At 31.9% G+C, this 18708-nt stretch overlaps 1 protein-coding gene across 2 annotated transcripts in view; it reads right to left on the bottom strand.

Annotated features, from left to right (window-relative positions):
* The window catches only part of LOC139513721 (calcitonin receptor-like), a 61957-nt gene extending 43249 nt beyond the window's left edge, over positions 1 to 18708 (bottom strand). The window contains exons 1-2 of one of the 2 annotated variants that reach the window (XM_071302467.1): positions 18644 to 18708; positions 10685 to 10846 (exon numbers count right to left, since the gene is read on the bottom strand). In XM_071302467.1, coding sequence (XP_071158568.1) covers positions 10685 to 10763 — 79 coding nt within the window. In that variant the 5' untranslated portion in view covers positions 10764 to 10846; positions 18644 to 18708. Of the gene's footprint in view, positions 1 to 10684; positions 10847 to 11172; positions 11573 to 18643 lie in introns of those variants that run through there. The other variant, XM_071302466.1, reaches the window with a different exon arrangement.

An 18708-nucleotide genomic window follows, 5' to 3' on the forward strand; every position in this document is an offset into this window, starting at 1 on the left:
ATGTGTGATACGAATGTCAGAGTTCACAAAACTTTGCAAATTCGACAAGAATGTTCTCCGACATAAACGAGGACGAATAAAAGCTTTTGCAAACACAAAGTTTTAAAATTACATCGTTTGCAGTTATGAAATGTTTTGACTGAATGAGAACCAGTGACCTTTCAGTATCCAATCAACTCTTTACCTTCAAAGGTTTAAGTTGTTCTTACATTGGTCCTAGCTCTAACTAATGACTATTAAAGTCATAAGTGTGTAAACTGCTTAATTTTTACGGTTATTGTATTCCCAAAATTAATGTTAAAACCTTTAATTACCCAACATTGTTTCTATTTTATGCATTAAAATATGACGTGAAAATTGCCATGGTTTATACGTAAAACACACATGAATTGAGATTCATATGGACCTCACGTGAAATTTTTCTCGTTAATTTCACGTGAACTTCATCATAATTTTGGTGTTGGTCATGTTAATTAAATTTGAAAATTAAGAGGTTTTTTAATAGCTTTTTTAAAAAACTTCTTTTAATTATCAAGTGAAATCAACGCGAGTTTCTCATGCATGAGATTCACGTGAAACTAGTTCTCGTGGCTCTCACTTATAAGCTCATTTGGGATGAAATTCGCGTGAGTGAAATTTCCATGTGTATAAAAATGAAATAAGGTTAATGTAATTCATACAAAATCATTACATGTCGTATTGACGAGATCTGCCAATACGAATTTGAGGAAACATTCAATGAAAGGAATGTTATAGAAAATTTGTTTACTTGCAGCAAGAAAATAAGATTAGTGATACCATTTATTTTTCTTATATTTTCTTTTAGCATTTTACAAAACCTATATCTGCAAATAATTCAGTTCGAAATCCTATTTCATAGATTCTTTTGGATTCCCACGATTATTTTTTACCGTGACCCATATATTTTATCACACAAATAAATTTAAAGCATAGTTACATATACATTTTGGTAAAGTATTAAAAAAAATCTATCTAAGGACATATATACCGATGATATACTTGAACAAATGCCTGCAAACAAGTATAGATGAAACCCCTATATTAACTAGAAAAGATCCTATCCGAGGCTTTAGTAACGTCTTATCAAAATGCATTACAATCAAACCTATTTACAATATATTATAAGATGTAAGGAAATTGCTTCCTAAATGTCCCTTCAAGGAAAATAATTAACTATACATAAACTGACATACACAAACGTATTACTGTCGTATTCTAAATCATATTACGACTATTTAGACAGGGCCAGAACCGAATGCTGCTCTAGATTATATGGAATTCTGTTATGTTAAAATGTTTTATATTCTCATTTGGAATATAAGATGTTGTGGGCAGACGTTTGATATTCTCAGTTCTAATTTGTTTTTGTGCCGTTTGGTCGATGTCTCATATGTCTTTACTGAAAGTATTCTCTTAATTATATTCATATCCATATCTTAACATAATATAACTTGACGCGACGTCAAAATGGAGGACAACAAATAGTCATGACATGTCATTATATGACTTGACAACGATACGTAGTGCAACATGGCGTCAAAAGGAGGACAGCAGAACCATGACTAATATAATATGACTTGACTTTCATAGGGAGGACAACATAGTCATGACATATGGCTTGACATTAAAAGGTAGGGCAACATGCCATGACATAGCATTATATGACATGACGTCATGGAGGGGGCAACATTACCATGACATAAAACTATATGACTTGACATCAAAAGGGAGGGCAAAACGACAATTACATAATATATGACTTGTCGTCAAATGGAAGGGCAAGATAATCATGCCATAATAAAAATGATTTGAATACAAAAAATGATGACAACATAGTCATGACATACTATTATATTGACTTGACGTTAAAAAGAAGAACAGATAACATAATAATGACACAACACAATATGGTATAATAGTTGAAATCGAAGTTAAATAAAATATTGACAGTGAACAAAATCATGACCGTCTCCCCTTTCTAAAATCTATCGAGAAAAGCCTTGATTTTCATAAAGAACATTTTACAATTATCATAAGTCATTAAACGAGAAATGTCTTGTTTGATTAAAACAGTTCTTACAAGGAACAGCAACGACCAATATCATTAAACGATCTAGGAATGTGTGCCTCTTTCTTTACTTGTAAGCTAGTCAATAACCAAAAAGTTTGATATCGACTGTATATGTGAGGTTATTTCGTACAATTAAAGACTTCAAATAGATATAAACAGGCCTGCATCATTTAAAAATTGATGAAAGCCTGATTGGATTTTTTTCTGACTGTCAACCATGCCATTTTATATATTCTGTACTAAACGATACAACATAACTGACGAGATTGGCCAGACCAAATAAATTAGGCATCGGAAGTTTCAATGGATTTGTTTGAGAGTATTTTGCTTCAGATCATTGACTTAATAATCTACTTTGCAAATGTTTGTTAATTAGCAATAAAACTTAATAAACTAGTTTTGATATACATTTGGTATGCATGACATCGATTGAAACGGAATTACAAAGAAAATAGCTGCAATCTAATACATTTGTACGAAACGAAATGCATATCAAATCACCCAAAAGAACTTTTTGTAGACTCTTAAACATGGAGTAAGCTATCTAGATTTAAGAGGATTTTCAAACAAGAATTATAAAAATTAAGCCTAAAAAATATCAAATTTGAGGTTTTAGTTTGCACTATTTAAATACCATTACGTTATTATGTTTTTGTTATAAGATTTTCCCTTTTCGTCTGCTTATGCCGTTATAACGTGTTGATAGTAGTTTGATTTTAAATAAATATATAGTTAAAATTGAGAAAGGAAATGGTGAATATGTCAAAGCGACAACCACCCGACCATAGAGCAAACAACAGCCGAAGGCAACCAATGGGTCTTCAATGTAGCGAGAATTCCCGCACCCGTAAGTGTCCTTCAGCTGGCCCCTAAAATATGCATAATAGTACAGTGATAATGGACGTCATACTAAACTCCGAATTATACACAAGAAACTAAAATTTAAAATAATACAAGACTAACAAAGGCCAGAGGCTCCTGACTTGGGACAGGCGCAAAATTGCGGCGGGGTTAAACATTATATATTTGTTAGTCTTGTATGATTTTTAATTTTAGTTTCTTGTGTATAATTCGGAGTTTAGTATAACGTCCATTATCACTGAACTAGTATACATATTTGTTAAGGGGCCAGCTGAAGGTGCAGGAGTTTCTCGCTGCATTGAAGACCCATTGGTGGCCTTATTTTCCTTAAAGGGACATTTAGGACGCTCCTAACTGATAACTTGTAATATCAACTTGACAGCTACTCACTGATACCATGAGACATCAACTCGCTGAATGATGTGACCAGCTAATTATTGGTATCCAGCAACATCAAATTGCTGAATGAAGTGAACTGTTACTACAGATAGAGTTAAGTCGGTCTTATATCTTGACTTACATCTAGAAATTGACAATGAGGGTCGGTTGAAAACAAAACTTTACGACAAAAGAGATGATTTCAGCTTTCCAATTGTGAACTTTCCATTTCTAAGTAGCTACATTCCAGCAGAACCTGCATATGGGTATATATCTCCCAATTGATACGATATTCCCATGCTTGAATTTCCTATCATGATTTTCTTGATAGAGGGTTGCTGCTCACAAGGAAGCTATTAAACCAAAAGTTCCAAATGGTGAAGTTGAAATCATCCCTTCGTAAATTTTACGGACGCTATCACGAGTTGGTTGACCGTTATGGAATAACCGTTTCACAAATGATATCGGATATATGTTCCTTACGTCGTATTTACAATCCCCTTCCCTTTCATGAATGTGACCTATCGAATTATACTATTTACCGGAGAAACACGACGGGTGCCACATGCTTACCCTTCCGGAGCACCTGAGATCACCCCTAGGTTTTTATGGGGTTCGTGTTGCTTATTCTGTAGTTTTCTATGTTGTGTCATATGTACTATTGTTTGTCTGTTTGTCTTTTTTTTAATTTTAGCCACAGCGTTGTCAGTTTATTTTCGATTTATGAGGTTGACTGCCCCTCTGGTATCTTTTGTCCCTCTTTTACACAGAGAAGATTAAAAACATCTGCGAAATTGATGTGACATTTAACTTATAAAACTGTATTTCTTTAGTATGCTGGTACGTACTATATTATACCGGCTGATTCTAATAAAAATAAACCCGCTAGCACCAATAATACGAAATGTCTTCTATTTCTAGGCATGTGGTATTCGCTTTATTTTCTATAGATTAGTTAAAGTTTAAGTTTGTTCTTAATTGGAAATATTTTTTGTTTTATTTTATGTCTTCTAATTATAAGAAACTGCGATATCCATTTCTTAGGTATCCGGTTGTCAGACTATGTTTCCTTTTATGCTAGGGAGCACCTGCCTTTTGATCTGTTCAGTAGCGCAATTAAGTAAAATAACTACATAGATAGAATTATTGGAAACACAGATGTTGCTAACAGTATGTTTATTGTTTTATTACAGAGAGACTCAGCTTGTTATTAAGTACGACTAACATATATACCAGCCATCCTTGATTCTATCCTAATAGCATCCATTAACGATTTGACTATGCAGTCATATAAAACTGTTAATTATAAACTAAGTCTGTGTTCTTGTCAGCTGATGTCATAACACTGTACTTTGAATATGTCGGGGTAACTTTATTCAGGTCCCAAACTGTGCTTTGTAGTACGTCCGGATAATCTTATTCAGGTTCCAAACTTAGAAGTCAGTATAACCTTATTCAAAACACTGTACTTTCAATTATGTCATAATAACCTTAATCATGACCAAACGCTTCACATTAAAAACGTCACAACCACTTTATTCAGGGCCCGACACTGTACCTTTAAAAAGGCCAGGATAACCTCAATCATGGCAAAACACCATACTTAAAAGTAGGGCGAGATAACTTTATTCAGGGTCAAAAACTATACTTTGGAGAGGTCAGGTTAACCTTAATCATGGCGAAAAACCGTACATTTAAGTAAGTAAGAATAATTGTATTCAGAATCCAAAACTGTACTTTGAAGAGGTCAGGATAACTTTAATCATGGCCAAACACCTTACATAAAAGTGGGTCAGGATAACTTTATTATTCAGGGTCCAAAACTGTATTTTGAAGCGGTCAGAATAACCTTAATCATGGCAAAAGGTCATACATTGAAGTAGGCCAGGATACCTTTATTCAGGGTCCAAAACTGTACTTTTAAGAAGGCTAGGATAACCTTTAAATTATCTTGGCCAAACACCGTTTATTGAAGTAGGTCAGAATAACTTTGTTAAGGGTCCAAAACTGTACTTGGAAGTAGGTCAGTATAACCTCATTCATGACCAAACCTTTAAAAGAGAAAATTAAAGGTATGTCGAGGTTTCGCTATTTGTCGGGTTTTATCATCAACAAAAGTCTCTTTAACCCTTAATCGTATTTCCCCCTTCTAAATAAGAATTTGCACTAGTAGTTGGGTAATTGATGCTATTTTTTATACACACGTGAATCAGATTTATGTCTCTGTAGCATTTCTTATCACTTGCAATATTTTACATTGTCCGTTTTCATTGTTTTGCTGGAGAGCTTACACGATTATATTTTGTATCGATTTAATACGGGTTCCGCTTGTAGCAATACACTCGGTTGATTTTATTTGACAAAGAGTTTAATGGTAACTTATAAGTAATTTATAAATATTAATGATCACACTGCGAGTCGCACGGTACTTCATAATTGTTTAATTGTGTTTTCCTCATTATATATGCTCAATGACGATTTCTTTCAAGAAAATCGTCAGTTCTGTATGCATTAATAATGTAAGTGTATCCAACAGATGTATATATTTAAGTTCAAAGTGACATCGATGTTTGAAAATATATGTCAACTCAATTATTTTATTAGCTCTCAATAGATTATGCCATTTTTCATCTTTCCATCAAAAGAATATTAAATAAAAAGCAATAAAAAACGAATATGTTGGTTCTCCACTAATCCTGAAAATAATCACTGGATCGCCATTCAATAACATTACCATGACCATCAAAAAGGAATAGAGCGTACGTAATTGTACTATTGAGAATTAAAACAAAGAGATTGAAACATTAATTAACCGCCTGTTCATCTTATAACTGTACAAGTTTTAATGGTATAATTGTATGTGAACAAGATAAAATTTCAAATATTAGTTTCATTTTTCTTAATGATAAAATTAACTTCGTACTCTTTGTTTTTAGAATTTACCAGCGTATACAGCATAATTTTGCTAGTAACGTAAAATCAAAATACATGTTTCAGATAAAATTGCTGTGTTCCGCTATTTTCAGTCATTTCCTGTTGCTCAAAGGTAAGTGCATGTTTGTAAAAAAACAATAGCTATGCGTCAAGAGTTTTTGAAGTAGTTTTATTTTTTTGAATGAAGAATACCCTTGTAAAAATTTAGGCACAGCACTATGTCCACTGCAAACCGTTTCTGAAGATGTGCTCGCTATATCTTAACCAATACAACATTCCTTTTTCAGTATTTCAGTTTTATTTTCTATTGAACAGGGCAGCAGGAATTGCTTCAAAATAGAACTTTGAATATGAGAACCAGAATACCCACCTGATCCATATTTACTTCCTTTTAACGTGTGTATTTTTCCTAGAATAATGAAAGACTGGTTGACCGTCTTGGGAAACATTTGAACTCTTTAAACGTAAAACAAATTGAAGAATCAAAGTTTCTAAATTGGTCTTAACATCGAGTTAAGATATAAATGTAGATGTCAATCGTAAAGTACACATCAGTTCTGATTAACAGTACATAGACGAGTCTAAAACGTAAATTTAATAATCTGAAGTAATCTGCTTGACATTTTCATTTACATTCAATTTGTCTTTTTCTTAATAATTAATGTAGAAGATAGGGAAATGCTGTTATATCTTATACTAAGCGGAACAATACATCCATCTGTTTGTTAACAGAATAGTTATGAGGTTTATAAATTAACTCGAAATCATCATATAATTTATACAATTAACATGATATATAACAGAAAAAATGAATAATACTAGAAGCGTAATTAACATCTGATCTCTGAACAGACCGTCCATGTAAAGTACTTTATATATAACAGTTTATACAAAGATTATTAGATACAAGTTACATTATTTCTTAGCTTATATAAATCAAGATAAACAAGGATTTCCTTGATAGATTATAGCCATTAAACAAATAATTAATCTTCACAAGTACAAGTTAGGACTTTAATTACAAAAGAAAACTAGTCAAACAATTCGAATGTCGAAATATATTCAATAAGGGACCGAGCAACACCTAGCTCATGGATTGAAAAGCATTGTTGGAAGGTCACAGTCGTTAACAATCTTTTGAGTTATTTTTACATTACTTAGACGTATAGACGTCCGAAAAAAAAACACAGCAGAAAAAGCCATGGATTATGCGATGTGTTTAAGAAAAGTTTTGGCTCTACGTTTCAAATAAGTGACCTGCTTGCTTATCCTATGAAACCAGCGTTATAAACTTGCTATAAAATGGGAGAGTTTTTGCCGGAGTCAAATAGCAACCACACCAAAGATATATGATGTGTCTGAAATGACGTTCTAATTTACACATTATATATGTTCATTTTAAAACAACGTTTTGAAAGACTTAGGGTTAAAAAATATCAAAAGTTGGTATAAACTGTAACAGGTTTTTAGTACACATGCAGACAAATTTAATGGATGTGTAGGTTGCACTTTGTAAATACAGCTGTTTCTCAAACCACGCCTCTTTTGGAGAGATTTAGAATAGTCATAGACAATTAATTTTGCTTTACATACTGGTTCCCAGTTATGATCTCTGTGTTCTATCTCATAGAGACATAACTTGGGAATGTTACCAGTAAATATACATGTGCAATTTGTTTATATTGAAATTTGTGGTAACCTTTTATTCGAGGTAGGGGTATTTAAGAAAATTAGTGTTAGTTTAATTTGTGAGAAGTTCAGGGCATATAAGCGTTGAAAATATGCCGCACAGCCCTATATTTTGACCTTTGAAAAAAATTGTAGTGCATATGAACTTTCAATTCTAGGATAAAAGAGGGACGAAAGATACCAAAGGGACAGTCAAACTCATAAATCTAAAACAAACTGACAACGCCATGGCTAAAAATGAAAAAGACAAACAGAAAAACAATAGTACACATGACACAACATAGAAAACTAAAGAATAAACAACACGAACCCCACAAAAAACCAGGGGTGATCTCAGGTGCTCCGAAAGGGTAAGCAGATCCTGCTCAACATGTGGCACCCGCCGTGTTGCTTATGTGATTACAAATCCGGTAAATAGTCTAATTCGGTAGGTCACATTCATGAAAGGGAAGGGGATTGTAGTTACGACGTAAGGAACATATCCGATATCATTTGTGAAACGGTTTTTCCATAACGGTCAACCAACTCGTGATGGCGTCTGTAAAATTTACGAAGGGGTGATTTCAACTTCACCATTTGGAACTCTTGGTTTAATAGCTTCCTTGTGAGCAGTAACCTTCTATCAAGAAAATCATGATAGGAAATGCAAGCACGGGAATATCGTATCAATTGGGAGATATATACCCCGTATGCAGGTGCTGCTGGAATGTTGCTACTTAGAAATGGAAAGTTCACAATTGGAAAGCTGAAATCATCTCTTTTGTCGTAAAGTTTTGTTTCAACCGACCCTCATTGTCAATTTCTAGATGTAAGTCAAGATATGAAGCCGACTTAACTGTATCTGTAGTATCCTTTATCTCCAATTCGATGGGATAGATGCGTTCCACATAGTCACCAAATTTTGAATTGTTTAGTGAAAGAACGTCATCTATATAGCGGAAAGTAGAGTTAAAGGATATTGCTAACTTCTTATCTTTCTTCCCAAGAAGTTCCTGCATGAAGTCAGCCTCATAATAATAAAGAAACAAGTCGGCAAGTAGAGGGGCACAGTTTGTTCTAGATTTTATTCAAAACTTCATAGTAAAAGTGGTACAGTTTTAGCCATAAAAGGAGTTCCTATGGGAAACTGCATTGTCAATATTTACAGAAATGCAACCTGTAACCAAACTTTTACTTCAAAAATTTTATAATAAGTGTTATTTTCACAAATCATTAAATGGGAAACGTTTTTATAACTTAAAGCTAATGAATTGGAGGTATATCCTAAACGATGATACTGTATTTCCCCGATTCTCATGACATTGCTGTATCTAATGGGTATCATGATTTAAATATCAGTAAATCAGGTGTTTTGGGTTGGCTTTCATTACCTGTGATTATATCATTGATACGGGGTGTTTTACTTAAATAAAGTTAAGTGCTTTCTGAACGTATTTGCATTGTTTGTGTATTAATGCATTTCCTTTAATCGACTGAATGATATGGTATTATAAAAACTACTTATAGCCCGCCTTATGTCTATGTTGATGTCTCAAATCAGAAATTTTGTCAGCGTTTTTCTTTAGTTATATCGTAATGTTTGTTCTAATATAAACAATAATTGGTTAAACTTATTGACAACTTTACTAGACTGAGAGAGGTAAGGGCTTGACTCATCGTATAGGCATTCGTTGAAGGTGGTTGATGACCAAAAAATAAATGTTGTTTGTTATTTGTGTCGTCAGTTTGCAATCGCAGTTCATAACACACACATTACACTGCCGATAATATTCCGAGGATAGCAAAAAAAGCCTCATTGAGTTTATATTAGGCCGAGTATTTGCTATTTTAAAGGATTAAAATATCTTACCGTCAATATAAATGCAGTTTACAGCAGAATTTTCGTTTTTGGGATATGTGCATTTATAATAATAAATGTTAGATAGTTCTACAAAAAGAATGATTTCAAATTATTCACTTACGGGTGTATTTGAGATGAGTGCAATAATATATATCGTTATTGGTGGGCCAAAAATTGTAACATATAGCATATACAAAGACCGAAAGTTACACACAATCCGTAGGAGACATAAGAAAAATTAATTTCTGTACTTTTAAAAAAATGTCTTTATTTCTACACATATTGAAAATGTATGAAATAGTGTTGAAATGGAGATATCATTTCGACGATTATCTTAATATAAATCCAAAACGTTCATTTTAATCGTGTTTAAAGTTTAAATAGCACAGATTAAACGTTGTCTTATTGTGCAATATGATTACATTTGAATATTTTTTAAATATATATATCAGTTATTACGTATATCACAGCAAAGATCAAAATCTAGGATACTTATTCAATTGTTCAACATGAGAGAACAGATTACTACGAAAGAAGGTTTGAATTAGAATAGATGTCCTGATTAGATTGTACTCGGGTAGTACTTTTCTTCAGACAATATATGTTTATTGTTTTGATATAGACTGCAATGTTCTTATTCATCACATACTTTATGTTATCAATACTTTATTCTGTTTATCATTCTTCATTTTCATCACATCTTGAATTGTTGCACCAATGTTTTTTTTACTATTGCATGCCCTAAGACTATTCATTAAACTAAATCAAAATCGTCTTTTATCTTTCTATATAAATAACAACTGTACACAAGTTTTAGGAACTCCAGTAAATGTTAACAAGTTTTTGGAGAACCAGTAACTGTAAACCAGTATTAGAATGAAAATTCTTACCGTCATCTGGCGTCTTTACACAGCTCAATGAACTTTCCAGAAATGCTTTTAAATGAGGATTATCTGACAAATCCGACATTGTTCATTTAAAATAGTCCAGTAATATAATTTCACAGATTTATCCAGATACAACGTCTTTGTTCATTCTGTCAACCGCTGTCTCTGAAAAAGTGTCGGAATTTTGTATGATAGAGAAATTAAACATATAGTCAATACTTGCTAGTTTCAATTAAATGTTAAATGCATGCTAACTTAACCGCTCATGTAAAACATTAGTTAAACAATTTTAATATATCGGTTTGTAGAAATCTTCATTGTTTAATCATCTGATTTAAAATACTTTATCAATGTTAGTTTTCCGATCAATTTCTCTTAACGGTAATATAATAAAAAGGTTTTTGTAATAAATAAAAAGAAAATTGTTTAATCTTTACTTTTTCCGAAGTTTTTAATTTGTAAAACAAATAACTTAAATCAAATATTCTCACTTTTTCCATGTAAAGAAACGAAACAGATTTTAACACTAATTTACATCTCGATCAACAAAACTCTTTTTATCGACTGGTCAGAATCAGCAGTTTTAAGTTGTCATCATCAATTATTGATTTGCACAGGTTGTGATCGGGAGATCTCAATCTACATCAAGTCATTTCACATGCAACAAAAATCAGCATAATTATATCCTGTTTGGTACATCGAGTACATCCTATAGTACTGTTATCATAAAAAGCCTTGACCGCTGGCCTGCTAATTGCTTAATGACTATGTTTATTTGCAGTCACCATAATTAAAATAGACGTAAACATGCCCATATTAATGTTGATTCTGAAATCATCTAAATACTTTCTTATCAATTATTAGTGTATTTCATAGCAAATATAAAAGCTACAGTAAGAAAATACATATGTAATTTGTAACAGTCTTTTGTAAATTCAATTTTTATTGACCATTTGCAAATTCCAGTGATAAAGAAGATTCATGACAACTTAAATTGTGACAGGTATTTTCGTTAGGCACAAGTATATCATCAATCATACATAAGTGTCTTCTAAAATCGCTTATAGTTTATATGATAGAAATAGACTTAGTGATGGGTATATAATGACATTGACGCTTTTCATGCTCCATTCAATAATACAGCGTATTGAAGCTGAATAAGACATAAACAAAATAAAATGCTATATTTCAACTCTTGGGGTTAGAATAGGGCATTGTAAATAGATTATATGTACATCTCAACAATAGATGTTAGAACATGGACCCAGTAATCAGAGAAATGGGTAAATTGAGGTTAGAATATGTTATATAGAATGTTTATCTTAACTAAATAGGTTAAAACATGGCCTCATGAAAACAGATAAAATAGGTATATATCAATTCCAGAGGGTAGAACATGAAATGGGCCCCAATAAATAGATGTTACGTTTATCTCAACTAAAGAGGTTACAACATGGCCTCCAGAAAACGGATAATACGTACTTCTCAACTCTACAGGTTAGAACATGGCCTCCAGAAAACGGATAATACGTACTTCTCAACTCTACAGGTTAGAACATGGCCTCCAGAAAACGGATAATACGTACTTCTCAACTCTACATGTTAGAACATGGACTCCAGAAAACGGATAATACGTACTTCTCAACTCTACAGGTTAGAACATGGACTCCAGAAAACGGATAATACGTACTTCTCAACTCTTAGAGGTTAGAACATGACACCCAGTAATCAGACAACGGAAAGCGGATAATACGTACATCTTAACTCTAAAGGTCAGAACATTCTCTCACTAAATAACATAAAAATCTACCCCATCGAACTGGAGATAAAAAATACTACAGATGTAGTTATGTATGCCTCACATCTTGACTTGCATCTAGAAATTGACAATGAGGGTCGGTTGAAAACAAAACTTTACGACAAGAGAGATGATTTCAGCTGCCCAATTGTGAACTTTCAATTTCTATGTAGGAACATTCCAGCAGCGCCAACATACGGAGTATATATCTCCCAAATGATACGATATTCCCCGGCTTGTATGTCCTATCATGATTTCCTTGATAGAGGGTTACTGCTCAAACGGAAGCTATTAAACCAAGAGTTCCAAATGGTGAAGTGGAAATCACCCCTTCGTACATTTTACGGACGCCAACACGAGTCGGTTGACCGTTAATGAATAACCGGTTCACAGATGATATCAGATATGTTCCTTACGTCGTAACTACAATCCCTTTCCCTTTTCACCAATGTGACCTACCGAACTAGACTATTTACCGGATTTGTAATAACACAAGCAACACGATGGGTGCCACATGTGGAGCAGGATCTGCTTACCCTTCAGAAGCACCTGAGATCAACCCCAGTTTTTTGGTTGGGTTCGTGTTGCTTAGTCTTTAGTTTACTATGTTGTTTCATGTGTACTATTATTCAAAATTGAGAATGGAAATTGGGAATGTGTCAAAGAGGCAACAACCTGACCATAGAACAAACAACAGCAGAAGGTCACCAATGGGTCTTCAATGCAGCGAGAAACTTCCGCACCCGGAGGCGTCCTTCAGCTGGCCCCTTAACAAATATCTGAACTAGATCAGTGATAATGGACGACATTATTGTCTATTTGTCTTTTTCATTTTTAACCATGGCGTTGTCGGTTTATTTTCGATCTATGAGTTTGACTGTCCCTCTGGTATCTTTTGTCCTTCTTTTAAACAGATAATACATACATCGCAACTTTAGAGGTTAGAACATGGCACCAAGAAAACAGAGAAATATGTATCTCTCAACTGCAGAGATTAAAGCATGGCCCCCATTAAACAGATAATACGTACCTCTCAATGCTAGAGGTTAGAACATTGCATGGCCCCTAGTAAACTGATAAAATGTACATCTCAACTAAAGAGGTTTGAACATGACACCCAGTAAACAGATTATACATACAACTCAACTCTAGAGGTTAAAACGAGTTCCCCAGTATACAGATAACACGTACATCGTAACTTTCAAGGTTAGCAAATGGCCCCTAGTTAACAGAGAATATGTACATGTACATAGAAACTCTAGAATTCATAACATGGCCTCCAGTAAACAGCGAATATGAACATCTTAGCGCTTTAGAGGTTAGCACATGGTCCCACACATAGTTATAAGATATTTGAGTAAAGTTTAGACGATTATTGTAATGGTTAACCAGGGGCGGATCCAGCCATTTTAAAAAGGGGGGTTCCTAACCCAGGACAAATGGGGGGGGTTCCAATTACATGTCCGCATTCAAATGCATTGATCGTCCAAAAAAAGGGGGGTTCCAACCCCCGGAACCCCCCCTCTGGATCCGCGCCTGATTAACAGGAAATACATTCCTATCGTATATACGAATATTATATATCATTATGTATTATTATTTTTATGTAAATGGATTATAGAAAAGCAATTTGCTTAAAGTCAGTTGTCTCGATTTGATTTAAATACTACAGATTAAAGAGGATTGGATACATTAATTACGAAAATAGGCAAATATCTTTTAAAAAAATAAACTTTTTATTAAAAGATTTTAAACCGAAAAACGAATCAAATGCATCCGGAACCTGTTTGTTTTTTTTAAAAGGATTGTTGACTACGTTTTTACTGAAATATTATCCATGTAACCATCAAACCAAAATGTAATTACCAAACGCAACTACTTTTTTCATATCTATTGGGTTTTTTTTCCCCTTTCCTTTCATGACGTATATTGGTTCAATATCATATGCCATGTACATGACTCAATTGTATGATAGTGGATGTTTCTACTGATATTTTACCTGAACATAAAAAAAATTCGTCACATTTTCATTCAAGTATCTTTTGCAGCATGTCTAATATTGTAAAGCATTTTACAAACAAAAGTCACAAATATATTGATAAATGTATAAAAATACTCGATCAATTGAATGGTCAATGACATTCCACACCCGATTGTTATTCAAGGTAATAAAGATATTGCATGGATTGAATAATCCATGACATTTTACACCTTATTGTTAAAGGTTATAAAAGTATCACATGGATTGAATAATCAATGACATTTTACACCTTATTGTTAAAGTTTATTAAAGTGTCGCATGGATTGAATAATCAATGACATTTTACACCTTATTGTTGAAGGTTATAAAAGTATTACATGGATTGAATAATCAATGACATTTTACAACTTATTGTTAAAGTTTATTAAAGTGTCGCATGGATTGAATAATCAATGACACCTTATTGTTAAAGTTTATTAAAGTGTCGCATGGATTGAATAATCAATGACATTTTACACCTTATTGCTAAAGGTGGTAACAGTATTGTATGGATTAAATAAACAATGTCATTTTACACCTTATTGTTAAAGTTTATTAAAGTGTCGCATGGATTGAATAATCAATGACATTTTACACCTTATTGTTAAAGTTTATTAAAGTGTCGCATGGATTGAATAATCAATGGCATTTCACACTTTATTGTTAAAGGTTGTAACAGTATTACATGGATTGAATAAACAATATCATTTTACACCTTATTGTTAAAGGTTATAAAAGTATTACATGGATTGAATAATCAATGACATTTCACACTTTATTGTTAAAGGTTGTAACAGTATTGTATGGATTAAATAAACAATGTCATTTTACACCCATTTGTTAAAGGTTATAAAAGTATTGAATGGATTGAATAGTTCATGACATTTTTCACCTTATTGTTAAAGGTAATAAAAGTATTACATGGATTGAATAATCAATGACATTTCACACTTTATTGTTAAAGGTTGTAACAGTATTGTATGGATTAAACAAACGATGTCATTTTACACCCATTTGTTAAAGGTTATAAAAGTATTGCATGGATTGAATAGTCCATGACATTTTACACCTTATTGTTAAAGGTTATAAAAGTATTACATGGATTGAATAATCAATGACATTTTACACCTTATTGTTAAAGGTTGTAACAGTATTGTATGGATTAAACAAACAATGTCATTTTACACCCATTTGTTAAAGTTTATAAAAGTATGGCATGGATTGAATAATCAATGACATTTTACACCTTATTGTTAAAGTTTATTAAAGTGTCGCATGAATTGAATAATCAATGACATTTCACACCTTATTGTTAAAGGTTGGAACAGTATGGTATGGATTAAATAAACAATGTCATTTTACACCCATTTGTTAAAGTTTATAAAAGTATGACATGGATTGAATAATCAATGACATTTTACACCCATTTGTTAAAGGTTATAAAAGTATTGCATGGATTGAATAGTTCATGACATTTTACCCCTTATTGTTTAAGGTAATAAAAGTATTACATGGATTGAATAATCAATGACAATTTACACCTTTTTGTTAAAGGTTGTAACAGTATTGTATGGATTAAATAAACAATGTCATTTTACACCTTATTGTTAAAGTTTATTAAAGTGTCGCATGGATTGAATAATCAATGACATTTTACACCTTATTGTTAAACTTTATTAAAGTGTCGCATGGATTGAATAATCAATGAAATTCACACTTTATTGTTTAAGGTTTTAATAGTTTTGTATGGATTAAATAAACAATGTCATTTTACACCCATTTGTTACAGGTTATAAAAGTATTGCATGGATTGAATAGTCCATGACATTTTACACCTTATTGTTAAAGGTAATAAAAGTATTACATGGATTGAATAATCAATGACATTATACACCTTATTGTTAAAGGTTATAAAAGTATTACATGGATTGAATAATCAATGACATTTTACACCTTATTGTTAAAGGTTGTAACAGTATTGTATGGATTAAATAAACAATGTCATTTTACACCCATTTGTTAAAGTTTATAAAAGTATGGCATGGATTGAATAATCAATGACATTTTACACCCATTATTAAAGGTTATAAAAGTATTGCATGGATTGAATAGTCCATGACATTTTACACCTTATTGTTAAAGGTAATAAAAGTATTACATGGATTGAATAATCAATGACATTATACACCTTATTGTTAAAGGTTATAAAAGTATTACATGGATTGAATAATCAATGACATTTTACACCTTATTGTTAAAGTTTATTAAAGTGTCGCATGGATTGAATAATCAATGACATTTTACACCTTATTGTTAAAGGTTGTAACAGTATTGTATGGATTAAATAAACAATGTCATTTTACACCCATTTGTTAAAGTTTATAAAAGTATGGCATGGATTGAATAATCAATGACATTTTACACCTTATTGTTAAAGATTATAAAAGTATTGCATGGATTACATAGTCCATGAATTTTTACACCTTATTGTTAAAGGTTTTAACAGTATTACATGGATTGAATAATCAATGACATTTTACACCTTATTGTTAAAGGTTATAAAAGTATTGCATGGATTGAATAATCAATGACATTTCACACCTTATTGTTAAAGGTTGTAACAGTATTGTATGGATTAAATAAACAATGTCATTTTACACCCATTTGTTAGAGGTTATAAAAGTATGGCATGGATTGAATAATCAATGACATTTTACATCTTATGCTTAAAGGTTATGAAATAACTGTATGGATTGAATAAGCAATGACATGCTACACCTTATGTTTAAATGTTATAAAAGTATCGCATGGATTGTATAACCAATGACATTTAACACCTTATGCTTAAAGGTTAAAAAAGTATGGCATGAATTGAATTTTAATGACATTTTACACCTTATTGTTTAAAGGTAAAAATATATTACAAAGGCAGTTCACGCCTTATTTTTAAAAGTTATATTAAAAATACTACATCTTTTAAAAGTTTATAAATTGTATAAACAATTACATCTAAATTCTAGTACCTTATTCATAAAGGTTTTTGAAAAAGTATAGTGATTGAATAGACTATAGCATTTTAGACGTTATAGTTAAAGAGATTGTTCAAGTATTAAAGGAATTGGATAACCGCTTAGATGTTGCATTCGATGTTAAACAGCATAATATAAGCTACAATGCTATAAGAAACAGTTGTCGAATGAACACGAATTTGAATATTTACGTTGAACCACAAACGTCAAAATCATTCAATCGCGTAGTGGTATTAACTATTTTTGGATTCTTATAAATTCTATATATAACTTTTGGACTAGTTTAAATCTCGGTCTATTTCTTAAATTTATTCTTACATACTTTTGATTTTTTAACCCTGTATGCTAACATTCCCATGAAAATTTTAAAATTGTTTGTACGCACATTGAACGACAAATTTATGTGACGTATAAAATTTTCTGACGTCAGACACTCAATAAATGTGTTCGTAGATAGTAGATGTTTTTGTGTTCTGTTAAATTGTTCCTTTTAAAATTGTTAAACGATGATGACTGATGTACCCATATTTTGACTATTATATTTATTGTGTCTGTTTATTTAACGCATCAATGTAAAAATATCGGAAATTGATGAGACTGTCATTACAAAAGTGAGAGGGTTAGCGCTATAGAACCAGGTTTAATCCACCATTTTCTACATTTGAAAATGCCTGTACCAAGTCAGGAATATGACAGTTCTTGTCCATTCGTTTTTGATGCGTTTTGTTATTTGATTTTGCCATGTGATTATGGACTTTCCCAATTGATCTTACTCTAAGTTCAGTATTTTTGTGATTTTACTTTTTAAAGTCTGTGTAAATACTCATTTATAAATCATGATTGCAACTTTTATATGTTTTTGTGAAGTTTAGCCCTTACGAACTTCATTCGCCAAATCGTAAATGAAAGGTTGCTTCTAACATACGATATACATAGCTTAACTATAAATAAAGTAACAAAGAAAAGAATCTCGAAGTGTCCATTTTATCATTTTCTTGTAAAACTAAAATTTATAAAAAAAAAATAAATTTAAATTTAAAAAAAACATATTTCAACCGAAATATTTTATCTATGTGTGTTTTTATGAATCGTATCATTAAAAGATAATTACTTACCAACAAAGTAAATAAATCGGACCTATTCGCCTATATCTAATATATCATAAGTAAACACTGCGTTA

The sequence above is a fragment of the Mytilus edulis genome, chromosome 2, assembly GCF_963676685.1.
Source record: "Mytilus edulis chromosome 2, xbMytEdul2.2, whole genome shotgun sequence".
Taxonomy (NCBI): domain Eukaryota; kingdom Metazoa; phylum Mollusca; class Bivalvia; order Mytilida; family Mytilidae; genus Mytilus; species Mytilus edulis.